The following is a 26,283-nucleotide window of genomic DNA, read 5'->3' as shown; positions in this document are numbered from 1 at the left end:
CCCTTTGTAGAATGGAAAGGCTATGAGAGAAGGGACACTTGTTTTTTCCCTGCTGTATCCCCATGGTACCTAGTAGGACCTACACATATAGTAGGCTTTTAATATTTATAGACTGAATAATTTTTTCTTAAGATATAGTTCATGCCCAGCTGGTGTGGCTCAGTAGTTGAGCGTCGACCTATAAACCAGGACAGCTCCGTCTGTCTGTCTCTATGGATTTGCTTATTCTGTGTATTTCATGTAATGGAATCATACAATATCTGGCCTTTTGTGTCTGGCTTCTTGATTTAGTGAAATCTTTTCAGGGTTCATTCATGTTGTAGCATGTACTACATTCTTTTAACAGCTGAATCATATTCTATTGGATCTATACATGTTTTATTTATCTATTCATCAGTTGATGGACCATTGGGTTGTTTCACCATTTGGCTATTAAGAATAGCTGATCTCAACATTCATGTACAAGTTTTTGTGTAGATATTGTTTTATTTTTCTTGGGTATACTTAAGAGTAGAATTGCTAACATATAATAGTTCAGTTTAACTTTTATATTGAGCTACTGTTGGATTTCTGGGATAAATCCCAGATGGTTGTGGTATACAATTCTTTTAATATGATGCTGGATTTGGTTTGCTAATATTTGTTGAGAATTTTTTCTCCTGTAATCATAAGATTACATTCTTTTAAATCTATTCTGTCAGTCTTTCTCTTAATCGAAAAGTTTAATTCACTTAATTTAACATAATTATGCATGAGAATGGACTTATTCTATTTTGCTATTTTTTTCCTATATGTCTTACGTCTTTTTTGTTCCTCAGATCCGCCATTACTGCTTTATTTTGTGTTAAATAGATGTTTTCTAGCATATCATTTTAATTCCCTGTTGTTTCTTTTATTATATACTTTTGAGATATTTTCTTGGTGTCTCCTCTTCCTCCAGTGATCCTTATACAGCTAATTCAACCCTTTGGAATCGCCAATCTAAAGGATTTTGGTGTTGAATTTTTTTGTAAAGACAAAACTTTCCCATAGTGTGAATAACTACTCCCTACTGTACCTATTGTCATCTGAAATCAGATTGTCACACCTTATGTTTTCTAAGAGGATGGTCCCCATTAAATGTAGTACATGCCAGGGAGAAGCTAAGCCAGACATGGCCTCAGGAGAGAAGGACCAGAAAGGAAGCCCTTCCTGGAGTGGGTAGTGCCTGTGAGTGTGTACAGCGCCACGATGTTTCTTTTTCAGCTCATCCTTGGAATCCCAGAACAGGCCTTAAGTCTTCTCCACATGGCCATTGAGCCCATCTTGGCTGACGGAGCTGTCCTGGACAAAGGCCGGGCCATGTTCTTGGTGGCCAAGTGCCAGGTGGCTTCAGCAGCTTCCTATGATCCACCGAACAAAGCGGAAGGTAGGAAGCCATACAAAGGTTGTTAGGCAATGCTATTGCAGAAAACTTCTAAAATATAGGACCTGGAAAAAGAAAAGACATTAAATTTGGGACAGTATTTAAGTTCTGAGCGTTCACAACTTTATGTTAAAATTTCAGGCAGCATTTAAAGCGCTTTCACATGCATGTTTGTCATGAAGGCTGAAGGCAAATGAGTGGCTATTTACCCTGTAGAATTAGGCACCGGCAGGAAGTCAAGACTAAAGACCCTTTATAAAACCTGACGCTAGTGGTTTTTTCCTCCTCAAAGAGTTGAATATAGAAGTATCTGTACAGCATAGGGAACATAGTCACTGATATTGCAATAACTATGTATGGTGCCAAGTGGGTACTGGAAATATCAGGGGGAACACTTTGTAAAGTAGATGATTTTCTAATCACTATGCTGTACACCTGAAGCCAATACAAAATAATACTGAGCTGAAACCGGTTTGGCTCAATGGATAGAGCGTCAGCCTGTGGACTGAAAGGTCCGGGTTTGATTCTGGTCAAGGGCATGTACATTGGTTGCGGGCACATCCCCAGTGGGAGGTGTGCAGGAGGCAGCTGATCGATGTTTCTCTCTCATCGATGTTTCTGGCTCTCTATCCCTCTCCCTTCCTCTCTGTAAAAAATCAATAAAATATATTTAAAAAAAAACCAAAAAACAAAATAATACTGAAAGTAAACTGTAATTGAAAAATTAAAAGATAAATATGTGTTTAAGAGCTAATAAACACAAAATTTAACATTTTTAAAAAAGTGTCTGGGACGTGTTAAATCAATAAAAGTAGATATTAAATTTTGGAAACTATGTGAAGTGTTGAGTTAAATAGGTGTGGTATTTCCCCCCTTTTCCACCAGCTCTGGAGGCCGCCATTGAGAACCTCAACGAAGCTAAGAACTATTTTGCAAAGGTCGACTGCAAAGAGCGAATCAGAGATGTCGTTTACTTCCAGGCCCGACTCTACCACACTCTGGGGAAGACCCAGGAGAGGAACCGCTGTGCGATGCTCTTCCGGCAGCTGCATCAGGAACTGCCCTCTCACGGGGTGCCCTTGATAAATCACCTCTAGTGAGAAGGTCCCTGCCGGGCCATGATGCAGAGAACAAGATTTCGGACTTGTTTACACTCCCTCCACATAAATGATGTTGTGTGTGTGTGTGTGTGTGTGTGTGTGTGTGTGTGTGTGTTTTAATATATATTTTTTAATTTCAGAGGGAGAGAGAGAAACATTAATGATGACAGAATCATTGATCGGCTGCCTCCTGTACTCCCCACACTGGGGATCGAGCCCACAACCTGGGCATGCGCCCTGACCGGGAATTGAACCGTGACCGTGGGTTGATGCTCAACCACTGAGCCATGCTGGTCGGGCTAAATGATGTTTTTTATATCTGTTTTGTCAATAGACTGCATTCGGGCACGTTTGTCTTATTTTGCTGCTAGAATATTCATATTTGTTTTGTTCTCCCTTTTCCTTCTGGTAGCAAAGACATCAACTTTTTGTTAATAAACACCTGTTAGTGTAAGTGTTAAAAGATTATGTTCTTTCTGGGCAAAATTGCCAATATCTTATTAGAAATAGTGCTATCTCTCCACCATTATGTACATTTGTTTACACATATGCTCAGGCAAAACCCTTTTTGGATATTGGTAGATCTCGTAAGGAGGTCAACACAGGTGTTTGTTGCTTGAATTTCTTAAGCGTCCCTGCTTTGTAGGATCGAATGGTGCTTTTGTAGGCCCCTGTGTGCTCCTGAGTACATGTTGGTCCCTGACTGGAGTTAGGAAGGAAAAGATGTGTTTATAGTTTTTGGACCAATAACAAGCATATTTCATTCACTCTCTTGGTGTTGGCTTTCTTATATCTTCTGCCTGGGAATATGCTAATTGACTGCCCTGTCCTCAAAGTGGCAGCGCCCACAGCCAATAAGGAGGGAATATGCTAATTGACTGCCATGCCCTCAGTAATGGTGGCACCCAGTCCCCTCAGCGCCCCAGCCACCCAGGGCTGGCCCCGAGGCGCAGGCAAGCCTTGAATGGCGGCTGCCCAGCCGCCCAGAGCTGCCCGAGGCTCAGGTAACCAGGGCCGGCCCAGGCTTGTGCTGCCAGCAGTGGCAGCAGCAGAGGTGTGATGGGGTGTTGCCTTCCCCGGATCACCGGGTTGCCTCCCACCCCTGAGGGCTCCTGGACTGTGAGAGGGGGCAGGCCGGGCTGAGAGACCTCCTCGCCTCCAGTGCATGAATTTTCATGCACCAGGCCTCTAGTAACTATATATGAGGGATGGTGATAACTTAAGTCTAGGAATTCATCATGAATAAGGTGATTATAAATTAAGAAAGCGTCTGAAGCTCAGAGCTGTGTAGATGCCATCACTCAAACACACAGTGCATCTAATTTACTCTACCCTACAATTAAGCAGACGCCGGTCATTGCTCTTTCTGTTCATGAACTTGCTATCCTTGAGTGTTCACAGAAAAACCCCTGTTTCAAGTCCAAAACAGCAATAAGACACCAACCAAATTTTGCAGCTTCTATCATTGGCTCTTTCTCTGTTCAATTTAAACCTTCCGATGGGAAATAATTTATCTCCAAAGCTCTCTGAAGCAGAGTAAAACAACTCCCACTCACTAGAGTGTGTTTGCTGGCCAAAGATGGCTGCTCTGGAAACAAGAGATTCAATGTGGAGATAGAGACATTAATTGGTATGTTGATGTTTAAAAATCTTTCCTTAAATTTGAAAGGTTACATATGTAGAGGGTAAAAATGAAATATCCTTAAAGGCTGTATAGTAAAAGAATTCCTCCTCCCCAGAGGTTACCATTAACTATATCAGTTTCTTTTTATTCTTCCAAATATATTCAATGTATTTAAACATTGATTAGATCCTCCCAATCTAAGAAGTGATCTTAATCCCTCTGCTTCAGTGTAAGGAGGTCCAAGAGGTGGGGTAAGGTTGCTCAGCTGACCCTTCAGGTATTCAGCCAACCTGACCAGGACTGGCTACATCATTTGTGGGGCCCAGTGCAAAGTAAAAATACAAGGCCTATATATTAAGCAGAGCCTTAATACAGAATGCAAAGGGCCCTTAATGCAAAGAGCGCTGTGCAAATGCAGTTTGCATGCCCGACTCTGCTCTCTGATTGCTCGTTCATCCTGGCAGGATGGAATCCAAAGCTAATATCAAGAGGCCATGGCTCCCCGACATCTGTGACTTCGATTTGTTGTCAGGGCCTATAGTGGGTTAAAAGGAAAGTTGGAAACATCAGTGATCCCCAAACTCAGAACATGCCTGGGTTACAGCTAATTGGCTTCTTTCTTTTTTTTTTTTTTCCTGGTGGGGGAAGTAAGAGTCAGACTGGTATAATTAGGGGTATCAAAATGGATGATTTGGTTAAATGGGGGAAAGGATTTGGTGAGGAGGAAATTGCAGCTAAGTAGCCAGTGGGCATTTGGTTTCTAAGAGATCTTAGGATGTATTCTCAAAGGGGAGGAGAAGAAAGGCGACAGACCCAGTGGCTTGGCATGGTGGGATTTCTACCCAGCAGATTTGGTGTTGAGTGTTTCCAGCCCTGGGGCAGTGGGAACAAATAGCTTGACACTTACCGAGCGCCCTATTGTAAGTTACTTATGTGTATCACCACATTTAATCTTCACTGCAGTCCTAAAAGGTAAGCAATAGCATTAACCCCAGTTAACAGATATAGACTGAGGCATCAGGAGGTTAAGTCAGTGGCTCCCCCAAAGTCACACAGCTAGTAGGTTCCAGAGCTGAGAATCCAACCTAGCGGGTGCATTACCCTAGAGCTGCCTGTTCCCAGAGTTTGGAGAAGTACTGCACTGATTCTGTGAATATTCTTTATCAGTTTGTTGAACACAAATTGATAATACTTAGTGTAGGCCAGACCTCCTTAGTGTTCACCTTCATATCCTGAACATTACTACTGGTTCAAAGTGTCTTAAAATTTGTCCTGATGTTTTTGGTGGTTACACTGATTTTGTTCTTTCTCATAGTACACCTAAGACAGATGAAGAACTTCGTCTATGCCTCCGCTGACTTCCCCTTTTATACTGTTATTTGTGTCTGGGACTAACAAACATACCAACCTCATTGCCTGCTGGATTCAAACTTCTCAGGGTCTTTTTTTTTTTTTTTTTTTTTTTGTCCAGCATTTTTCTATTGTCCTGTTGACTGGGAAAGAATTCAGTGAATAACGGTGTGATTAATCCTGATGTCTCTACCTGGATGTTCAAGGTTTGGGAGGTGGAACCTTCAGTGAACAACACGGTAGAATACCGAACAGTTCAGGAAGGAGAGGACAGAGCCTTGGCAGGAGCTCTGTCCTAATGGGTGAGATACTTTTAAAGTCTTACTTTTCAAGTTCTCCTCTGTAACTATCCAAGTTTTCTTAAGAAGATTCGGATGCTTTGATTACTTATTTTCTTGGCACTCTCTTGCCAAGACAACAAGCTCTGTTTGCCTAGCATAGTTTTTTTTTTTTCTGGTGTTCCTGGAGGGGAAGCCTCAAAAAGCAAAGCCAGTTCTTATTCTCCTGTTGCTGAGAAGAATATGATTTTTGATTGGGATGATTCATATCACACAAGAGGGGCTGAATGTCAATGAAAGACCCTTGTGATGTTCTCTGCCAGTTCTAATTCACTTTAATAAGAAAGGCACATGGTTGATGGGGCTTTTGCTCTCTACCAAATGCCTCTGAGTGTTTATATGCCAGGCACTGAGCTATGATCTTTACGCACACAATTGTATTTACACCCCAAGCCCAGCCTGTGCCCTAGGTTTATTATCCCCGTTTGACAGCTGATGAAACCAAAGTCACATATCCAAGGCCACAGAGCTGATAACTATCAAAGCTGGGATCTGAACTAGGTCTGCGTGACTCCACACTGTTTTCAACCACAAAGCTGAATGTAAACAAATGAATCAGCTGTAGTACCTATTTATATTCCAGGAATTTATAGCTCTATTGGCAAGTCAGAATGCATTAGTGAAAAGTAAACAGTAGCCCAGCCAGCGTGGCTCAGTGGTTGAGCGTCGACCTATGAACCAGGAAGTCACAGTTCAATTCCCAGTCAGGGCACATGCTGGGGTTGCAAGCTCGATCCCCAGGGGGGGCGTGCAGGAGGCAGCTGATCAATGATTCCCACTCATCATTGATGTTTCTATCTCTCCCTGTCCCTTCCTCTCTGAAATCAATGAAAATATATATATTTTAAAGTAAAGAATCATGACAGGGTAGTTGAGCATCAAATAAATGGTACAGTCCTTGCTATAGGAAATCAGAGAGGAAAGAGGACAAGGAGGACCTGGATCACAGCGTTTAAGGAAATTCTTCCAGAAAGAAGTTGATTTTGGGCAAGAGTTTAGATTTGAATGGACTCTTTTTTACCTTTCTCACATAATTGGCTTCTAACTTTCACAGTTGTACGTACTAGTATAACTAAGTATCTGCCTGTTTGCTAGTTTAATAAAACACAGGCAATTCAGTAACACCATGTAAACGTACAGAATTGTATATTTTAACATGTAACAGGAAAAGGCATCAACCAGTATCTATTTCGGTTTCTTTAGTAAAGCAGGGGTTGCCAAACTATTGCCCATAGGCCAAATCTGGCATGCAACAAGTTTTCATGGGGCCTATTAGCTCAGAAGGGTTTATACATTTTAAGTGTTTGAAGAAAAATCAAAACAATATTTTGTGATCTGAAAATTATGTGAAATTCAACTTTCAGTGTTGTAAATAAAGTTTCATTGGAACACAGCCACACACATTCATTTTCTTTTGTCTAGGGCTGCTAGAATGGCTGAGTTTTTGCCAATAGACACATGGTCTGCAAAGCCTAAAATATTTGCTGGCCCTTTACAGAAAAAGTTTGCTGACCTCTGTCACAAAATTAGACACATTCAGAATATTCCCTGTCAGCCCCAATACATATTTTGGGGGAAGAAAATAGAAAAATACAGAATTATGCATTCACCATTCAGAGTTGACAACATTTTGCTATTTGCTTCAAATCCATTTATAAGTAAAAGGCATAAAACTTGACAACATTCATCAAATGACTATAACATGTTTCATTGATCCATTGATCTATTCCCCTGATGATCTGTTAGGATGGTTGTTCCCAGGTCTCTCTCTCTCTCTCTCTCTCTCTCTCTCTCTCTCTCTCTCTCTATATATATATATATATATATATATATATATATATATATATATATATATATTGATTTCAGAGAGGAAAGGAGAGGGAGAGATAGAAACATCAATGATGAGAGAAACATCAATGATTGATAGGCTGCCTCCTGCACGCCCCTCCCCGCCCCCCCTCCCGCCGCCCGCCACTGGGGATCCAGCATATGCCCTGAAGGGGAACCCAGCCTTGACCTCCTGGTTCATAGGTCAACCACTGAGCCACGCTCGCTGGGCCCCAGGCCCTTTCTATTCCCAACAAATGCTTGCATGCCAATAACGTCAGGAGGGGTGCTCATCTAATTGGAACGCTCTAGATTGTTTGTCAGCGCCCGGGGAGCCTGGAAATACCAGTCAAGCTAAATGTCCTGCAAATCCACTCAGAGGACAAGAGGACTTTGAACCTTTCATTAATTTGGCTCGACTCCCTTTTAAACTCTTGATTCCCCTTTTGGTTGCTTGGCAGGGTCCGTGAGACACGCCCTGGGTAGCTCTCGGTTCAGGACTGGGTTTCCCCAACCACCCAAGGCGGCCGGTCTGGCAGTCCTTGTCTTTCCCTCCCCTGCCCCGGCAGCGCTGATACCCAGCTGGGACCCTAAACACACTTACTAAGGCTCAGGAAAGTAGGACGCTGAAAGGGGTGGCCGTTTGGGAAGAATGTTTTCCATACAAAGCATCTAAGCAGTCTTCGGGAAAAGCCAGACTTCATTGGTTTCGAGTAGTTTGGTACCTCCAGGTAGAGGGGGGTGGGGTGGGGAAGGTACACGATCCCCCAGCATTGAGGGCGGGCCCTGAGCAGTGACGGGGGGTGGAGGGGAGGTGGGTGTGGAAGGGGGTTCCCCCAAATGGGTGTCAGCCGCCACCCTGCAGTTCCCGCGTGTGGCTAAACAAAACTAAACCAACCTCCCGAAGGGTGCCGCGGCCGCCGCGGGGAGAACCGGGGCAGGTGCGCGCGGCGGGCGGGGCCTAAGTTGCAGCGTAGCCTCCCGCGCTCGTGCCCTCGGTGGGTCTCTCCCACCCTCCTTGGTCCGCGGCCTCCTCCCCCCGCTTCCCGGCCCGGCCGCAACCCCCTCCACCTCCCCCCTTTTCTTCTCCTTTCCGCCGCGCTGCTACTTTCGTCTCTGCGGGCTCCCGCCTCCTCGCCCTCCCCCGCGCCGGGCCAAACGGCGGGGACGCGCCGAGAGCGGCGGGCGCGGGCGGGTTTCCAGCGGCCGCGGCCAATCCCCGCGCAGCCCGGGGCGGCGTCGCGCCCGTGCAGGGACCGGGGCGGCTCCTCCCGCCCCCGCCCCCCGCGCGCCGGCTGGAGCAGCGCAGAGCGGAGCAGAGCCCGGCCGAGCCAGGGGTGCAGAGCGCGGGAGGCGGCGGCGGCCTTGGCGGCGGCGGCAGCAGGGGCGGCGCGGAGCCCAGGTGAGCTGGCGGGAGCCGGGTAGCGAGCGGGGGATGCAGCCACCGCAACCCCGGCCCCCTCGGCGCCCTCGGCCTCGGGGCGGGGCGACCACTGCCGGGATTGCAGACAAAGCCCTGAGGTCGGCCCCAGGTCCCCTCCACTAAGGGGACCCCACGTGCGCTGTCTCACGCCCCGCCACGTGGGGGCGAGGTCCCCGGCGCCCCTTCCTCCGCATCCTCTGAGTGCCGGGGCCTCGGGGTGGCCTCTCGCCGGCGGGACGGCGCCCTGCCCGGGGTAGCAGGGGCGGTCCCGGAGTTTGGAACCGAGGTCACCGGGGCCCGAGGCAGCCTAGGCCCGCCGCCTCGCGTTTGACAGGTGGGGGTAGCTGGAGCGCGCAGGGGAGGAGAGGGCCCACGGAATTGGAGCACCCCACCCCCGCACCCCGCTAGTCCTGGGGGCAAACGCCGGCCCTGGGAAGTTGGACACCTGGCAGCACGACCCTGGGCTAGCAGTTGTGGGGCCGGGACCGTTGCCTCTCTGTCGGCCCTTTGTCCCCGCCCCCCTCCCCAAGTCTCTAGGCTGGAACCTCACCGCCTTGGTCCTTTTGACCTAAATTCACCTCGGGGCCGGCAGCACGCTAGCTGTGCGTGCAGAGAGGTGCCTTCACCGGCATCCTCTGCCTGACTCTGAGGACGCGGGGATGCCGGGCTCAGCCCACAACGCTGGGTCTTGATGCCTGGGTCGCCACCCGCTCCAGCCTTGACCTTTTCCTGGCTCCCCATCGCCTGCACTGCCTAGTTTGGGAAGTAGGGTGTTTTCACATCTTTGCCAGCCATCCTGGCTGCTCTCAGTTGGTGCTGAAGAGGATGCACTTCAGCCCCTCCTATGTCCCCCATAAGGTTGGGGCAGGGGGGTGGAGTTTGGGTGGGCAAGAGGGGAGCATGCTGGCCTCAGGGTGGGACATGCAGTGCCCACCTCCTTGGAGGCAACTTTTGCCTTCCTCAGTCTGGTAGTCCCCACAGCCCTAGGGATAGAAACTTCTTGTTGCCCTAGAGCGGTGCAGTCAGTTACTATCCCCTCTCCTGGCTATGCTTGCCCTCCAGCGAAGAAGAGGATAGCTCTGTGTCCTCACAGGCATCCTCCTTCCCAGGGGGAGGCAGGGCCATAGGAAGGGGAGGGCTTTGGGAGAGCTAGACCCCCACCAAGCCACCCCACAAAAACATGCAATTTAAGAATAAACAGTGTATGTGCTATGCAAATGCAGCTTCTTGCTGAGCCTGGACCCTCCATTTAGATTGCTCTCATAAACCCTTTCTATATAGAAAGCAGCCATTTGCAGAGAGCACACGACACGTTTTAAAATAAAAAAACGGCCACCATTTGATGAGCTCCTAAGTGCTCTGCTGTGTGTTATTTGCATGATCTCATTTAATGTCTAAAAATATCCTATGAGACTTGAGACTTTTATCCCCATTGTAGAGATGAGAAGATGGAGGCTTGAAATAATCCTGCAGTGTTGCTAGGAGTTAGCCCCATTTGTGGAGGGGCTCAGAGAGGTTAAGTAACTTGCCTGGGGTTACACAGTGAACCCAGATATGTCAGGTCCTAGAGCCTTTGTACTTGATCACCTTCTTCTAGAGCAGGGACTCTTGCAAGGCCACCCTCAGCTTCTTGAGTCCAGATTTGTTTAGCAAACCAGCCTGTGAGGACACAGATCCCAGCAGGCCTGGTGGTGATGCTGATAGCTTAGGCTTGTCTTTTTTCCCCCCCCAGGTTGTTAATGGTCTGGTAGCCAAATATATTTACTGATAACTGCCAGTCTCATCAGGGGTGGTCCCAACTTCCCGGCTAGTGTTTGGGCAAGTGTGGGGCGACTTTTGGTTTCAAAATGGTGCTGAGCACGCCTGGCTTTGGGGAGCAGGAGCCAGGGATGCCAAATGTCCTCCAAGCAGGCCAGATCTTTGGCAGACATGAAGAATTGCCCTGTCTTAAACCCTGTTGAGAAATTCCTGGAGGAATAAGTGTTGTGGGAATGAAGGGAGCAGAGGGCAGTGGGGGGTGTCAGTCCAGGAGGCTCCCTGAAGGAGGTGTCATTTGTGCAGACCCTTGAAGAACGGGCTAAAGAGTGGACTTTGGATGGGAGGAGGAGGGGAGGGAGATGGGACAGCATGACCCAGCCCCTAGGAAAACTTTCTGCCGGCTCCTTCTTGGGCTGGTGGGTGGGGAGGGACCTCCCTCAGGAGGAAGGGATGGGGGGTGCCAGGTGGGGGGTGGGTCAAGCCTATTTTCTTGGCATTTGAACTCAAATTTTAACATGGACCACAGAGTTTCCCGTATTCCACCACGAACCCATTTTATAGAGGGGTTCGGTGAAGCTCAGTAACTTGTTTGGGGTCCCTGGTGACCTTCTCCCTGGCATGCCTTCTTCTTGTGCCTATGGGTAGCATGTGGTTCCCATTTCCTTTCCCGATCCTGGAGTTTGGGGGCAAACGCTATTTCAGATTTTCCTTTGGGTCAGAGGGCCTCGTATTGCTATTTTTTTGCAGATGTTTTGCTTTCCCAGTAGCTCCTCTCTTCGGACCAGGTTAGAACCTCCTCTCTTCAGCCTGGCTCCACAGGCTGCAGGAGTCTTTGCCCGCGTTTCTGTGCCTTCTTTCCTGCAAGTTGAGAAAATTCCCTTAGGGAATGGGCTTTTCTTCTTTCGGGCTGTGCTTGTTACCCCACTGACCTGATGATAATATGGGGCCTTTTGTGTCTGGCTTCTTTCATGGAGCATAGTATTTTCAAGGTTCCTACAAGTCATAGAATATATCAGTGCTTTCTTTTTACTCCTGTGAGTAATACTCCTGTGTGTGGATAGACCACATTTTGTTTCTCTATTCATCTGTGGCCGGACGCTTTGTGTTTTTTTTCTACCATGAGGGCTTCTTCTTTTTTTTTTTTTTTTTTTAAATATATTTTATTGATTTTTTACAGAGAGGAAGAGAGAGGGATAGAGAGTTAGAAACATCGATGAGAGAAACATCAATCAGCTGCCTCCTGCACACCCCCCACCGGGGATGTGCCCGCAACCAAGGCACATGCCCTTGACCGGAATCGAACCCGGGACCCTTGAGTCCGCAGGCCGACGCTCTATCCACTGAGCCAAACCGGTTTCGGCCCATGAGGGCTTCTTAAGGCCACTTTATCCCTCTGCCTCCGCAGCCCCCAATTAATAAACCTCTGGGCATAGGACATTATTTTGCCATTCCATTTGCAGAGAGAGGGTGATAGAAGAAAGATTTTCTGAAATCAATTGGGGATCAGCTTCCTGGAACCAGGTTTTTGGGACTACCTTCACTTCATCCCCACCTGCTTTTCCTCAGGAATCATAGCTCCCTTCTAAGCCCATCACCCCCAGGGGCAGTGCACAAGTATTACATAAGTATGATTTTTAGGGAGTCCTTTTTAAAAAACATTTATTTTTATTGATTTCGGAGAGTTAGGGAGAGGAGGTGAGAGATACAAACATCAATTGATCAGCTGCCTTCTGCATGCCCCCTACTGGGGATTGAACCCACAACCCGGGCATGTACCCTGACCAGGAATTGAACCTCGACCTCCTGGTTCATAAGTCAATGCTCAACCACTGAGCCATGTCAGCCGAGCTTCAGGGAGTCTCAATGTCATTTAGGTCCATTCTTTTCAGCCACCATGATATGTCAAGTGTAGGCCCCCAACTAATTTCACTGGTGTATATTTTGGGACACTTTTTCCAGGTAAGTAAATACACAAAGTAAAGAAAGATCTGGGCAAACGCTATTTCAGATTTACCTTTGGTAGACCGTGCCCTAACTCAGCGGCCAGGGGTGGAGTCACACGTCAGTCTCTCTTGAAGCCCATTCAAGCAGCTGAGCATCCTGAAAACTGAGCGGGGGGGGGGGGGCGGGGGGGGTGCGGGGAAGCCCAGAAAAGACCAGCCCCTCCACCCCTCCCACTCTTTGGGGCCTTGACTATGAGCCAAAGCTGTATGCTGGGCACTTTCATATAGAACAGGGCTGGGGAGCCTTTTTCCTGCCAAGGGCCATTTGGATATTTATAACGTCATTTGCGGGTCATACAAAATTATCAACTTAAAACGTAGTCCGCTATATTTGGTTGAACATTTAATTAACTCACCCCTAATGCCTTGGCAGGGCCAGACCAAATGATTTGCGGGGCCGGACGTTCCCCACGCCTGATATAGAAGATCGACTGGACAGCTGCCCTCAAGGTAGGCCGCGCTAGCTCCATTTTACAGATGAGAAAAATCAAGGCTCAGGTCCCCGGGGATCGGTATGGTTTCCTGACAGGCTCCCTTGACCTGGTCATGCTGGCAAAGGTTGCCCATTTTCTCACGGAGTGGACGTCGCCTCCTCCAGGAGGTTATGCATAGAAATAATTTCCGAATGGTTTTGCTCTCTGAAAAAATAAGAGTTTGAACGAGTAGTTTTTTTTTCCTTCTTCCCTGATTGGATCCCTTCCTCAACAAAATAAAAGAAGGGGAAAAAAAAGGCATATTTAAAAGGAGGTGAGTGGGTGAGTCTTCGCAGGGAAGACACCCCCCTGCTCTGGCATTCCCTGCTGGGTGATGTTTATGACCATACTGAAGAAGGAATGATTTTTTCGCCACTGATGTTTTCAGTTTCAACGTGTTTGTAGTGTTGCCGATGGATTTTTTGTATTCAATTATGAAACATTTTAAGCACAGAGAAAAGCCAGGGTTTTGTGTTGTTGACTGGCTTGTGTCTTTGGAAGGCTGGAAGGAGGCTCGGTAGTTGATGGAAAGAGGGCAGAACGGGGTACGGGCCGCCGAAACGCTGGTGAGCTTTCGCTTGGTCTCTGTCCCCAGGGAGCTCCCCGGTGAGTGGTCTGAACTGCTGGGGAGTGCTTTGGAAGAGATAACGGATTCTAGCATTTTTCCATTTTGAAAAGGAGAGAAAGAAAATTCCAAGAGTCTGTGGTCCCCCACCCCCACCCCCACCCCCACCCCTCCCTATCCTGAAAGCTGCTGGGAAACTATTTTTATGTTGTCTGTTTTTATCCTGTTGGCTTCTGTAAATAGTGGCGAGATGGCAGTGGGAGAAACATGCTAATTGCAAATTTAAGGGGAGAGAAGGATTGTCCCCTAAGGAGATGCGAGGTAGGAGGTAGGGGCGCCGGGAGGCCAACGTCTTGGTGGCTGGGACACAAGGTAGGAAGCAAGTGGGCGGGAAGGGGCATTGTGGGTGGTGCCCGAGATAAGCCTTTGCTGCCCGAGTTTAAATGGGGAACCAGTGGTTTGAGTGGGGGGCAGGGTGTTGGGGGAAGGACACCTCCCTTGTGCTTTCTTAAAGGTACTTTGGGATTTTACCTTCAGTACCTCTGGTGGAAATTTTCATTGAGAGCAGGGGTCCTCAAACTTTTTAAACAGGGGGCCAGTTCACGGTCCCTCAGACCGCTGGAGGGCCGGACTATAGTTTAAAAAAAAACTATGAACAAATTCCTATGCACACTGCACGTATCTTATCTTGAAGTAAAAAAAAAACAAAACGGCAAAAACACCTGCACGTGGCCCGCGGGCCGTAGTGTGAGGACACCTGGTTTAGATTCATCCCAGACAGTTCTCCCACCCTTTAGGTCCAGGGGCGGCGGACAGGGTTCTGGACCCCAGAGCCACTCCCAGCCCCTCTTTGCCCCTGGCTGGGGTTGCTTTGTGCTGGAGGCTGGGGAAGGAGAGAGGAGAAGCTAGATTGAACATCACCCCCAAAAGCAGGGAAGAGGGAGGGAGGAGGGCCATGGGTGGTGGCAGGGTGCTGATGCCCGTGGATTTCTGTGGATTCTGAGGTGGCCCCCTCTCTCTCTGATTTGCTAAGCTGCAGCATGTTAGAGTTGAAGTATTTTTCTTCTCGTCACAAATTGCAATTCCAGTTTCCCTGCCTCTTGTTTTGGGCCAGTGAAAGATTGGGAGGGATTCAATGAGAAAAGAAGAGGGAGGGAGGGAAGGAGAGAAGCAGGGAGGGAGGGAGGGAGGAAGGAAGGAACGAAGGAGATGGTTCCTACCTCCCTTTTCCAAATACCCCCACCCCACCCCACATTCATACTTCCTCGCTCTTCAAGGCCACCAGTACACACCTGTCTTTAGATACCTGGCTGCTTGATTGGGGTCCCTCTCCATAGTACTTCGTCATCGACTGAACAGTAGCTGCCTAGCAACTCTTAAGACAGCTGAACTTCTTGCTCCGTAAGCATCCAGGGCTGCAGGGAACTAGGGCTTCAGGGGTCAGGACACAACCTGCTCAGCTGCCTCGGAGAGGTCATTTCATCTTCCTGGGTCGCAGCAACCCCGTCTGCAGCCCTGGCGTGCTGATTCTGAAAGCTGAGAGAGCGTGCAGATTCTTATGACGCAAACGAGCAAGGATGCGACATGATATTGTAATTACATTTATTTTGTGAGAAAGTGATGCCTGTGGACAACAGAGGGGAAGATGCAGAGTTAAGTTAGTGTGGTGGGATTAGAGATAAAACATTTCTGTTTTCATATAAATTAAAACCAATTGAGGGGCTTGAACTTGATAGCCACTGAAGTGCTTTCTTGGCAACAGCTTCCATTTGGGGAGCATATACTCTGTGCAGGGGCCTGTGTCCTGGGTGAGGTGGGTATTGTCCCCAAGGTCACATGACTTAGAAGAGGGGTTGTGCTGTGCCTGGTCACAAAGTTCTACCTCTCCAGGAGCCTGTGATTTCTCCCAAAGCACTGTGTGATGGTGGGCAAGTCACTCAGACTCTCTGTGCCTCAGTCCCATCACCAGTGAAATAGGCATGATAACAGTACCTAACTCATAAAGCTGTTGTGATGATTAAATGAGATGATACACGCAGAGTGCTTAGAATAGCACCTGGCGCTTGGCAAGCACTCAGGAAGGCAGCCATGACTATTACTGCATCCACAACCACCATGGCAGCTGCTACAGCGAGGCAGTTCTTGTGTTGGAAAGAGCTGGTTAGTTTCTTCTCTTCACTCTGTCCTGTTCATCAGTCCTTCCCCATCCTTGATTTTAAATTTTTTTTTAATTTTAAGATTAAAGAGAGAGACAGAGGAAGAGAGAGAGAGAGACTTTGGAACTACTGGTTGAGGCGAAGGCTGTCTTGCAGCTGCCTGGCAATTTGGCCTGGTTGGGAACCTTAAGGTGTAGAGAACTGATTGATCATCTGGCAGGGAGCTTAGTAAAGAAGCTTTGTGAAAAGAAAGAAAGAAAGAAAGAAAGAAAGAAAGAAAGAAAGAAAGAAAGAAAGAAAGAAAGAAAGAAAGAAAGAAAGAAAGAAAGAAAGAAAGAAAGAGAGAAAAGAAAAGAAAGAAAAGAAGAAAAGAAAAAAGGAAAGGAAAGAAGGAAGGAGGGAAGGAAGGAAGGAAGGAAGGAAGGAAAGAAAGAAAGAAAGAAAGAAAGAAAGAAAGAAAGAAAAGAAAAGAAAAGAAAGATGTTTTAATCCTCACCCAAGGATATGTTTTCTTACTGATTTTAGAGAGAGAGGAAGAGAAATATGGATGTGAGAGAGAAACATCGATCGGTTGCCTCCCCAACGGGGGATTGAACCTGCAACCTTTTGGTATATGGGATAATGCTGCAACCAACTGAGCCACCTGGCCGGGGTGTGAAGAAGCTTTTCTGTCAATCCTCCCTGTGTCATCTGTCAGTCAGGATACTTGGTTGTAAGTGACAGAAAACCAATCCCAAACTAACCTACGCAAAAATGGGAGTTTATTGATTCATGTAGTTAAAAACTCCTGTGGCATATGGGCTTCAGGCATGGCTGGATCCAGGTACCCAAACAATGTCCCCTATCTCAGTTCTTCTCTATCTGTTGCCTCTCTTCCCTCTCAGTCAACTTCATTCTAAGGCCAGGTTCTCCTCAACCCCTGAAACTCTAGAAGTATATCCTCGTTGCGCTAAGTTCCACAGAAAGAGACATTCTTTTTTGTTAATATTTCTACAAAAACCTTAAAACTAGACTTGGTAGACTGACTTGGATCACACAACTACTCTTGAATCCATCACTTGACCAGAGCAGCTGATGCCCAGTTGACCAGGCTTGAGTCATACGGGAACCACTGAAGCTGATGGTGCAGACAGCTCCAGGGAGTCACCTTTCACACGGAAGGATGGGCTTCCACACAGAAATCAGGCCAGCTATCAGACTAAAGGAGCGCAGACCAGCTAAAGGAAGCTTCTGACTTTCTGAGTGGCCTTGGGGTGCATGAAACAAGCAATGACCTCTAGCCAATATGTATTGAGTGCCAATGCTAATCTAGAAAGTTTTAGAACATGGAGTTCATCAATAAACAAGAAAGGCGGAGCCACAGGTCTCCTAAGCGAAGTCAGATCAGGGTCTCCGTGCCCAGATCCTGTGCGTTTCTTTCCGAGCACCGTGAGGCGCTGTGCTTGGCTCTCCCCCCTCACACAGGCTGTGTCTCAGGAAGGCAGAAGACGGGGCTCCCCCTGAGGAGAGATTTTGGCCCAGCCTGGGCACAATATGTGGACATTGCAAGACGGCTCCGGTAATTCTTAGTCCCTTCCTGAAAAACTCAGATCAATTTTAGCTCTGCCTAGTACCTCTGTGTGACTTTGGGCAAATCTTTATACTTTCTGGGCCTTCATTTTCTCTTTGGTGAGATGAAATGGTTGGAGCAGGGGACCACCCATCCCTGGTCTGGGAAGCAACTAATCAAGATCTCTTTCACATAGATGTTTCTCTCTCTCGTTTCTCTCCCTCACCCTCTCCCTTCCTCTATCTCTAAAATCAAATTTAAAAAAGAAAGTATGTTTTTTTTTGTCCAACACATAGTAGGTCCTCAATAATTACTTGATGAAAGAACACATGGGTGAGGACCTCCCTGGGCCTCAGTTTCCCCACATGAGAGAGGATATGGCTATCCATGCCTGCTATCCCAGGAAGGATGTCATCCCTGGCTCTGGGGACCCTGCACTGTGTGTGTATATGTGTGTGTGTGTGTGTGTGTGTGTGTGTGTCTGTCTGTCTGTCTCCGGCAAGACCTTGGCACACTCACTGGCTACTGGCTGCGTTGTGGCTCTCGCGGTGGCTTCTGCATTTGGTGAACAGGTGCAGGTTGGAAACGGCTCCAGGAAATGGGAATGTGCTTCCCTGAGGCCTGTGCCACTTGGCTTCCTGGCAGAGGAAGGAGCGCTTCCCTTCATCCTGGCCCTGAGCCTGGGTTCATCTGCTCCAGGAAGGGTCTGGTTGCTCAATTGTGCTGCCCTCTGAGAGGGAAGGGGAGCTCGGGGCTGCCAGCCAAGGGCGGTGGGGAAGGCCTTCGGGGCTGAGGGAAGGACCCAGGGTTGGGGCAGGAGGCCCAGGGGAGAGGCCTCTTGGCATTTTGTCCAACCTTAGCATCTATGCGGAGCGGTCCTCTTACTCTGCGGTCCCTCCCTCTCCCCACAGGGGCCCTGGGAGGGTTACAGGACCCTGCGTGGTAAGTGCTCATCTGATGTTAGCTATTGCTGTTGTTATGCAAACCATTGTCTTTGTGTACTTTTTCCTCTTTGGGAGTGTGTTGATAGGTTCCATCAAATCCTCACAGGGCCTGAGACCTTACAGGGTTTGTGACCTCCACTCTTGCCGGGGTCTGTGGCAGAAGTTCCTGTTATTGTCAGGCTGGATGTCCAAGCCCTTGCCTGCCAGGCCTCCCTGCAGACCAGTGGCCTCCAGGTGGCCTTGAGATCTGAGACCCAGACACACCTGCCCTGCAGCACACAGGCGCCCAGTCAGTCCCGGCCAGGGTATATCTCTTCTCCTCCCTCCTCCAGACCTCAATGGCCAAGGCCAAGGCTAGGCCAGGTGCCAGCTTGTCAGGGAGACTGATTAAAAGCAGCTTTTCCGGGGGGGTGGGGGTGCGGGGGGGGGGCGAGGTTTGGTGTCCTTGGCCTGGAGTGGCAATCAATAAGCAATTGTTTTTCTCTTGGCAAGAAAAACAAATCTCCATTAACGTTCCCAGGTGCCGCCAGGCTCGCTTTCTTTTCAGGAACTCTGCGGCCCTGGCAGAGGTGGCTCTGGGTCGGGGGACAGGCCACAAGGCCAGGGCTCTGGGAGCCACACAAGAGCAGGCTGGCCCTAGCTGGTTTGGCTCAGTGGATAGAGCATCAGCCTGAGGACTGAAGGGTCCTGGGTTCGATTCCAGTCAAGGGCACATGCCCGGGTTGTGCACTGGATCCCCAGTGGGGGGCACGCAGGAGGCAGCTGATCAGTGATTCTCATCATTGATGTTTCTATCTCTCTCTCCCTCTCCCTTCCTCTCTGAAAACAATCAATAAAAATACATATATTTTTAAAAAGAGCAGGCTGGTCTCTTGGACATCAGTACCTCATAGGAACATTCTGGAACACAGCCTGGCAGGTAGTAAGCATTGAATAGGCATTTGTGGAAATAACAGCTTTTTGATCACTTGACCATGTACCAGGCAGGATATTGAGTGAAGGTTCATTTAATAGTCCTCATGACTATTGGGTGCGTGCCCATTTTGTAGATAAGAACACTGAGGCTGAGAGAGGCTAAGTCACTTGTCCATGGCGAGCTCAAGCAGTTGAACTTCAGGGGCCCTGCTTTTCCCCTCCTGGGAGACAAGGACCGTAGAAGGGATATGTAATGTAATAGCAGTGGGGTCACAGAGAACATTGAACTTGGGTTTTATTCTTCAACTGATGGAGAAGCCAAGACAGGACCACAGTGAAGACTTCTTTCTCAGATATGCTGATACACTCTCCCCCTCCCTCACCCCACCGATAGCCTTATCATCCTAAGTCCTATCATGGCTACAGTTACCTTCTTTCCAATTTTTACTTTTAAAGGTGCATACAGTGAAAAGTAAGCCCTCCCACCTAGTTTCCCCACTTCTGCAAACCAATGGAGGCCACGGTTAACCATTTTCTCGTATCCCTTTCCGGAAAAATGCTGTGCACAGGCAATCGTGAACGCATGTATGGCCTTTCCCCCTACGCCAGCAGCAGCATACGAATGCGTTGGTTTCCCCCCTGTAATAAGTGGTGTGTCTTGGAGCTAATTCATATTAGGATGTGTAGAGTTCACCTCTTTTAAAAGAAAAGCATGGTTTTCTCCTGGGGTATGTGCACCTCATTTTCCTTTTATTTACTCAGCCCCCTGTGGATGGCCCTTTCAAACCACACTACCAGAATCATCTCATTTTTTATGTGCATGAGATTGCCTATAGATAAATACTCGGGTGCGGAATTGCTAAGTCAAAGGTCTGCATTTGGGATTTTGCTAAATATTGGTGAATTTCTCTTTGTAAGCATGGTGCCAATTCATACTCCCTGTAGCCTCACCGAAATAGTATTGTTATTATTATATTTTTTGTCCTGGTCTATCCCATAGTTGGAAAAAGTGGTTTTCATTGCAGTTTTACTATTATTTCCTTTTTTAATTTCCACCGAGGATATTTTCTTTTCCATTGGTTTTCAGACAGTAGAAGGTAGGGGGAGAGACAGAGAGAGAAACAGATTTGAGAGAGACGCATGGATTGGTTGCCTCCCGACCGGGGCCGGGGATCAAGCCTACAACCAAGGTACATGCCCTTGACTGGAATTGAACCTGTGACCCTTCAGTCTGCAGGCTGACGCTCTAACCACTGAGAAAATCTGGCTAGGATTTATTTTATTGATTTTTGTTAAAATATACATAACAGAAAACTTACAATTTTAATCATTTTTCACATGAATAATTCAGTGGTTTTAGTTAAATTCACAATGTTGTGCAACCATCATTACTACTTCTAGAATTTTTATATCACCTCAAACAGAAATTCTGTACCCCATAAACAATGACTCCTGTTCCCCACCAGCCTCTGCTAACCTCTATTCTACTGTCTGTCTCTACGAATTTGCCTGCTCTCGGAATCTCACATAAGTGAAATCATACAGTGTTTGTCTTTTAATATCTAGCTTGTTTCACTTAGCACATGTCAGAACGTCATTCCTTCTTTATGGCTGAGTAATATTGCATTGTATGGCGAGACCACATTTCTGTGTATCCAGCATCAGTTGACGGACACTTGGGTTGTTTCCACCTTTTGCCTATTGTGAACAATGCTGCTGTGAACACGAGTGTCTGTGTGTCTGTTTGAATCCCTGCTTTCAATTCTTTTGGGTATAGACTTAGGGGAAGACTTGCTGGGTCAGGCGGTAATTCTATATTGAACGTTTTGAGGACCCACCAAACCATCGCATGGAAGTTTGAGTTTGTAATCCTCCTAACAGCGGCCAAGCATCTTGTCACATGATGGGGTTTTTGTTGTTCTTTTACTGTGAGCTCTGTATTCACGAATCGTGCCCGTGTCCAGGCTGGGACACACGGGTGTTTCCTCAAGGCCGATCCGTGGGTCTTTCCTCGCTGCACGAGAGCAGGCAGCCCATCTGCCGACATCACCATCTAAACGGGCTGACATAGAAGCCGTTCCTGAAATGCTTCTTTAAGACTGTCCCAGGAGGGCACGTGACATTTCTCTGCCCCTCTTCCGCTTCCTCCAGGGAGCACTGGCTTTCTGCTCCCATCTGTACCCTCCTCTCTATCCCCTCACTGCCATCAAGAGATAATTTATTCATAACAACTCTCCGCTCAGCACCTTTGTAATGTGATCAGCACGGGGCTGCCACCGTCCACATCTGGGGAGGCACGCCCCGAGTTTCAGCAGCACCTGTGACAACTGTCCTGCAGAATTGGTTGAGCACAGGAACCGAAGTTTAATAATCTTCCGTCCCAGAGACGGAAGGAATTGACAATCTTAAGGGAGCGCATCGGTCTTTTTTTTAAAAAAAATAACCATTTAAAAATATACAAGGCAGCGGCATTTAGTACATTCACAATCTGTCTAGTTCCAGAACATTTTCATCACCCCAAAAGGAAACCCTGTCCCGGTTAGCCGTCACTCCCATTCTGCCCAACACCTCCCCAGTCCTGGGCAGCCACTAATCTACTTTCTGTCTCTGTGGATTTGCCTATTCTAGGAGTTTTGTATAAATAGACGCATACAGATGTGACCTTTGGGTCTGGCTTCCTTCACTTAGCATGATGACTGGGAAGTGCATCTAGATTGTAGCACATGCCAGGGTTTCATTCCGTTTTAGGCCCGAGTCATATCGCGTTGTGTGGCTCGTCCTATAGTGCTTATCCGTTCATCTGTTGATGGACATGGAGGTTGTATACCTCGGGACAGAATTGCTAGGTCACGTGGTAATTCTCTGTTTAATTTTTTGAGGAACCACCAAGCTATTTTGATACCAAGGTTCGTGACCTCATGTTTGCCTTACATCTGGCAGGCACCAGCTGGGGCCTGAACTAGGGAAACAGCGCCTGGCTCCTTAGGTAACACAAACCGCCCTGGCTCCCACTGTCTGGGCACCCATCCTTTGTCTCATGTGACCCCCTGGCCCCCACTTCTTGGTTGAGGATCATTGGCCAGGAGACCCAGCTGCAGTGTACGAGGGCTTTGCATTAGGAGACCTTGGACAAAATCCCTTTCCTGCTCTCCAGCCTCAGCTTCGCCTTTTACAGAGTGGGGCTGTGACAGCAAACCAACAGCCTGGTATGCTTGTGAGATTATGCTGGTGTGCAGATGTTTTGTAAACTGTAAAGTGCTGTTTGAATCATCCCCACGGTGAAGCGATGCAGCCTGGAGGTGTTCCATTTGGCCTACCCAGCATTCAAAAATGTTTGAAATAATTGCTAATTAAAAAAAAAAAAAAGTGAGATCTCATCTAACATGCTGGGTTTAGGGCTTTTTTTTTTTTGAAGAAAAAAAGGGGGAAAAGCAGGCAATACTAGGCCCAGATTCCTGCTTAGCAATAGCTGGCTTGAGCTGGAAATAGCTGCCCCCTCTGTAGGGGACCTGCGTGCTCTATTTTGGGGTTTTCTCATACTTGGTTCCTTCTGAAATTGAGTTTGGAATTCTTTTTTTTTTTCTTTCTAATTATCACCAGAGGATATGTTTTTATTGCTTTTTAGAGAGAGAGGAACATTGATCGGTTGTCTTCCTGTACATGCCCAGACCGGGGATTGTACCCGCAACCTAGGTATGTGCCCCGACCAAGAATCAAACTCACAACCTTTTGGTGTATGGGTTGACACTCCAACTAACTGAGCCACCCGGCCAGGGTGAGTTTGGAATTCTTGTTTTATGTGTGAGGAGGGGCTTTTAAAACAAGGAAGTGTGGAGTGTTCATTTCTGTGTAGACTCGGAGATCAGGTTTTGCGAGATTTTTTTAGGATGTCAAACCAGGCCCCAGCCTGGGCCAGCAGCGGGGTGGGCGCTGACCCTTGCTCTCTCTGCAGGTGGTACCACTGCTCATGGGACTGCCCCGGAGCGTGCTCGTCAGATGAGGCCCGCGCATGCACCATGTCATCATGTGTCTCTAGTCAGCCCAGCAGTGACCGGGCCGCCCCCCAGGATGAGCTGGGGGGCGGGAGCGGCAGCAGCAGCAGCAGCGAAGGCCCGAAGCCTTGTGAGGCCCTGCGGGGCCTCTCGTCCCTGAGCATCCGCCTGGGCATGGAGTCCTTCATCGTGGTCACCGAGTGCGAGCCGGACTGCGCCGTGGACCACGGCCTGGCCCAGGACCTGCTCCTGGAGGCCGAGGGCCCAGAAGTCCCCCTCGACGCCGGGTCCCAGGCCCGACCCCACCTCTCCAGTCGCAAGCTGTCCCTGCAGGAGCGGTCCCAGCTGGATGCGAATGGCCGCGGCATCCACCCAGCCCAACCCTCCTCACCTGTGGGCTCCCCGCAGTCCTCGCCACGGCCGCCCCGGCGGCCCACGGTGGAGTCCCGCCACGTCTCCATCACTGGTATGCAGGTGCGTGAGCGACAGCTGGGCCAGGGGTCTCCATGTTAGATCGGCTCCCCCAGAACATTCCCAGCGCAACCAGCTGACTGGGGAGGTGACCCCGGAAAACCCAGGCGGGGAGGGAAGTGAGAGGGAAGGAAGTCAGCGAAGGATGCAGTTATGGAGCTGGTTACCAGTGGGGAACATGGGAGACAGGGAGAACTAAGTCTGAGTTATCCCCACCTGAGGGCAGGGGAGCGAGGCGGGGTGGGTGACCTGCCCTGAGTGTGAGCAGAGCATCTGGGGGCCAGAGAGAGACTCTCACAAAGAAATGCACGTGCTGGTGGTTGGAAATTGTGTGGGGGGCTCTGAACTGGGGGTGGCAGGTCCCTGAGAGGCCTCCTGGCCTACAGCCTGGCCCCCTTGGCTGGGTGGTTTGCCTGCGCCAGGCACTGCGCTCAACACTGGGTGTGCGTTTCTCATTCAATCCTTGCTGTGAACTTCTGGGAGGTAGATCAGGACTCAGATCCCCACCAGGTTCACGGGGCCCTGCGTGATCTGCCCCATCTCTTCGCCTGCCCCACCTCCTGCCTTTCTGCTGGCGACTCACAGACCTCCATCCATACTCACTTCCTTATGTTCTTTAGCTAGCCAAGCTCATTCCCTTCCTTAGGCCCATACCTTTGCCCATCTCCTCTGCTTGGAACTTCTCCCGTCATTGCAAGGTCATCTCCATCTGACATCCCAATCTCTACTCAAATGTCCCCTCTGAAAGGCCTCTGGGACTACCCTCTCTAAGCAGCCTGTCCTTTTGCCCTGTTGACTCATCACCATTACGTCTTGTAGTTTGTTTAGTTGCTTATTGCCTGTCTCCCCCCCCAGCTAGAATGTAAGCTCCGTAGGGACGGTCTTGTTCCCCATTGTGTCCCCAGTGCTCACTTTACACAGTGCCTGGCACGTAGCAGGAGCTTGAAAATGTTGAATGAATGAATGAATGAATGAATGAATTTCATTGGGAGAAGCCTGGAAATCAGGAATGGCTTTTATAAAGGGGCTAATATTGAACTACATTTTGAGGGCCATCACCCCAATCAAGATCACAGGCTTTTCCAGCACACCCAGCAATGCATCCCTCCCCCCACTTCACTTTCCCACATAACCACTGACCTGGTGTTTTTTGTGTTTTTTTAAAAATATATTTTTATTAATTTCAAAGAGGAAGGGAGCGGGAGAGATAGAAACATCAATGATGAGAGAGAGTCATTGATTGGCTGCCTCCTACAAGCCCCCTACTGGGGATCGAGCCCGCTATCAACCCGGGCATGTGCCCTTGACCGGAATCGAACCAAGGATCCTTCAGTCCACAGGCCGACGCTCTATCTACCGAGCCAAACTGAGCCAAACCGGCTAGGGCCCACTGACCTGGTTTTTTATCATCATAGGTTAATTTGCAAGTTCTAGGATTTTATGTAAGTGGCGTTGTTTAAGCATGCAGTCTGCTTTAGCTTAGCTTCTTTCACAGTGTAATGACGCTGAGGTTTGTCCACGCTGTTGCAGACACCAGTAGTTCCTTCCTTTTTTTTTTTTTTTTTTCCCTTCCTTTTTATTGCTAAACAGAATTCCACTGTTCAGATATGCCCCAGCTTGTTTATCCATTTACCCGTTGATGGACATTTGGGCTGTTTCCAGCTTTCGGTTTTTCCAAATAAAGCTGTCGTTAATATTTGTACACGAGTCTTTGCCTGGATATGTGTTATAATTTCTTTGGGGTAAATGCCTAGGAGTAGAATGGCTGGATCATATGGTAAATGTATGTTGTTAAGATATTGCCAAACTGTTTTCTTTTTCTTAATATATATATTTTATTGATTTCAGAGAGGAAAGGAAAGGGAGAGAGAGAGAAAGACAGAGATAGAAACATCAATGACGAGAGAGAATCATTGATCAGCTGCCTCCTGCACGCCCCCAAGTGGGGATCGAGCCCACAACCCCAGCATGTGCCCTGACTGGGAATCAAACCCGTGACCTCTTGGTTCATAGGTTGACGCTCAACCACTGAGCAACCAGCCAGGCCCCAAACTGTTTTCTAAAGAGGCTGCACCGCCCTAGCTGGTTTGGCTTAGTGTATAGAGTGTCAAGCCTCGGACTGAAGGGTCCCAATTTCGATTCTGGTACCTCAGTTGCAGGATGCGTGCAGGAGACAATCAATCAATGTGTCTCTCTCACATTGATGTCTCTCTCTCTCTCTCTCTCTCTCTCTCTCTCTTCCTCCCCCATCCCCCGCCTCTCTTCCACTCTCTCTAAAAATCAATGGAAAAATATCCTTGGTGTGGATTAAAAAAATAAAGAGGCTGCACCATTTTATTTTTATTTTTAAAAAATATATTTTATTGATTTTTTACAGAGAGGAAGGGAGA

General features: G+C 48.2%; 2 protein-coding genes across 8 annotated transcripts in view; both read left to right on the top strand.

Moving 5' to 3' along the window:
- Positions 1 to 2,921, top strand: part of ANAPC5 (anaphase promoting complex subunit 5) — a 28,640-nt gene extending 25,719 nt beyond the window's left edge. For both annotated transcript variants that reach the window (XM_079762253.1, XM_079762254.1), the window contains exons 16-17: positions 1,246 to 1,408; positions 2,291 to 2,921. In XM_079762253.1, the coding sequence (XP_079618379.1) occupies positions 1,246 to 1,408; positions 2,291 to 2,502 (375 nt within the window). In that variant the 3' untranslated portion in view covers positions 2,503 to 2,921. The remainder of the gene's footprint in view (positions 1 to 1,245; positions 1,409 to 2,290) is intronic.
- A 5,998-nt stretch (positions 2,922 to 8,919) lies between these two features.
- CAMKK2 (calcium/calmodulin dependent protein kinase kinase 2) overlaps positions 8,920 to 26,283 on the top strand; it is a 44,436-nt gene continuing 27,072 nt past the window's right edge. For all 6 annotated transcript variants that reach the window (XR_013813015.1, XM_079762259.1, XM_079762257.1 and 3 more), the window contains exons 1-3: positions 8,920 to 9,046; positions 13,202 to 13,278; positions 23,383 to 23,896. Coding sequence is in view for 5 of the 6 variants with exons in the window: in XM_079762259.1 (XP_079618385.1) it covers positions 23,447 to 23,896 (450 nt within the window). In the remaining variant the exon portion in view is untranslated. The remainder of the gene's footprint in view (positions 9,047 to 13,201; positions 13,279 to 23,382; positions 23,897 to 26,283) is intronic.

The sequence above is a fragment of the Cnephaeus nilssonii genome (assembly GCF_951640355.1).
Source record: "Cnephaeus nilssonii genome assembly, chromosome: 22".
In the NCBI taxonomy this organism is placed as follows: Eukaryota; Metazoa; Chordata; class Mammalia; order Chiroptera; family Vespertilionidae; genus Cnephaeus; species Cnephaeus nilssonii.
This window is presented reverse-complemented; position numbering and strand designations above follow the sequence as displayed.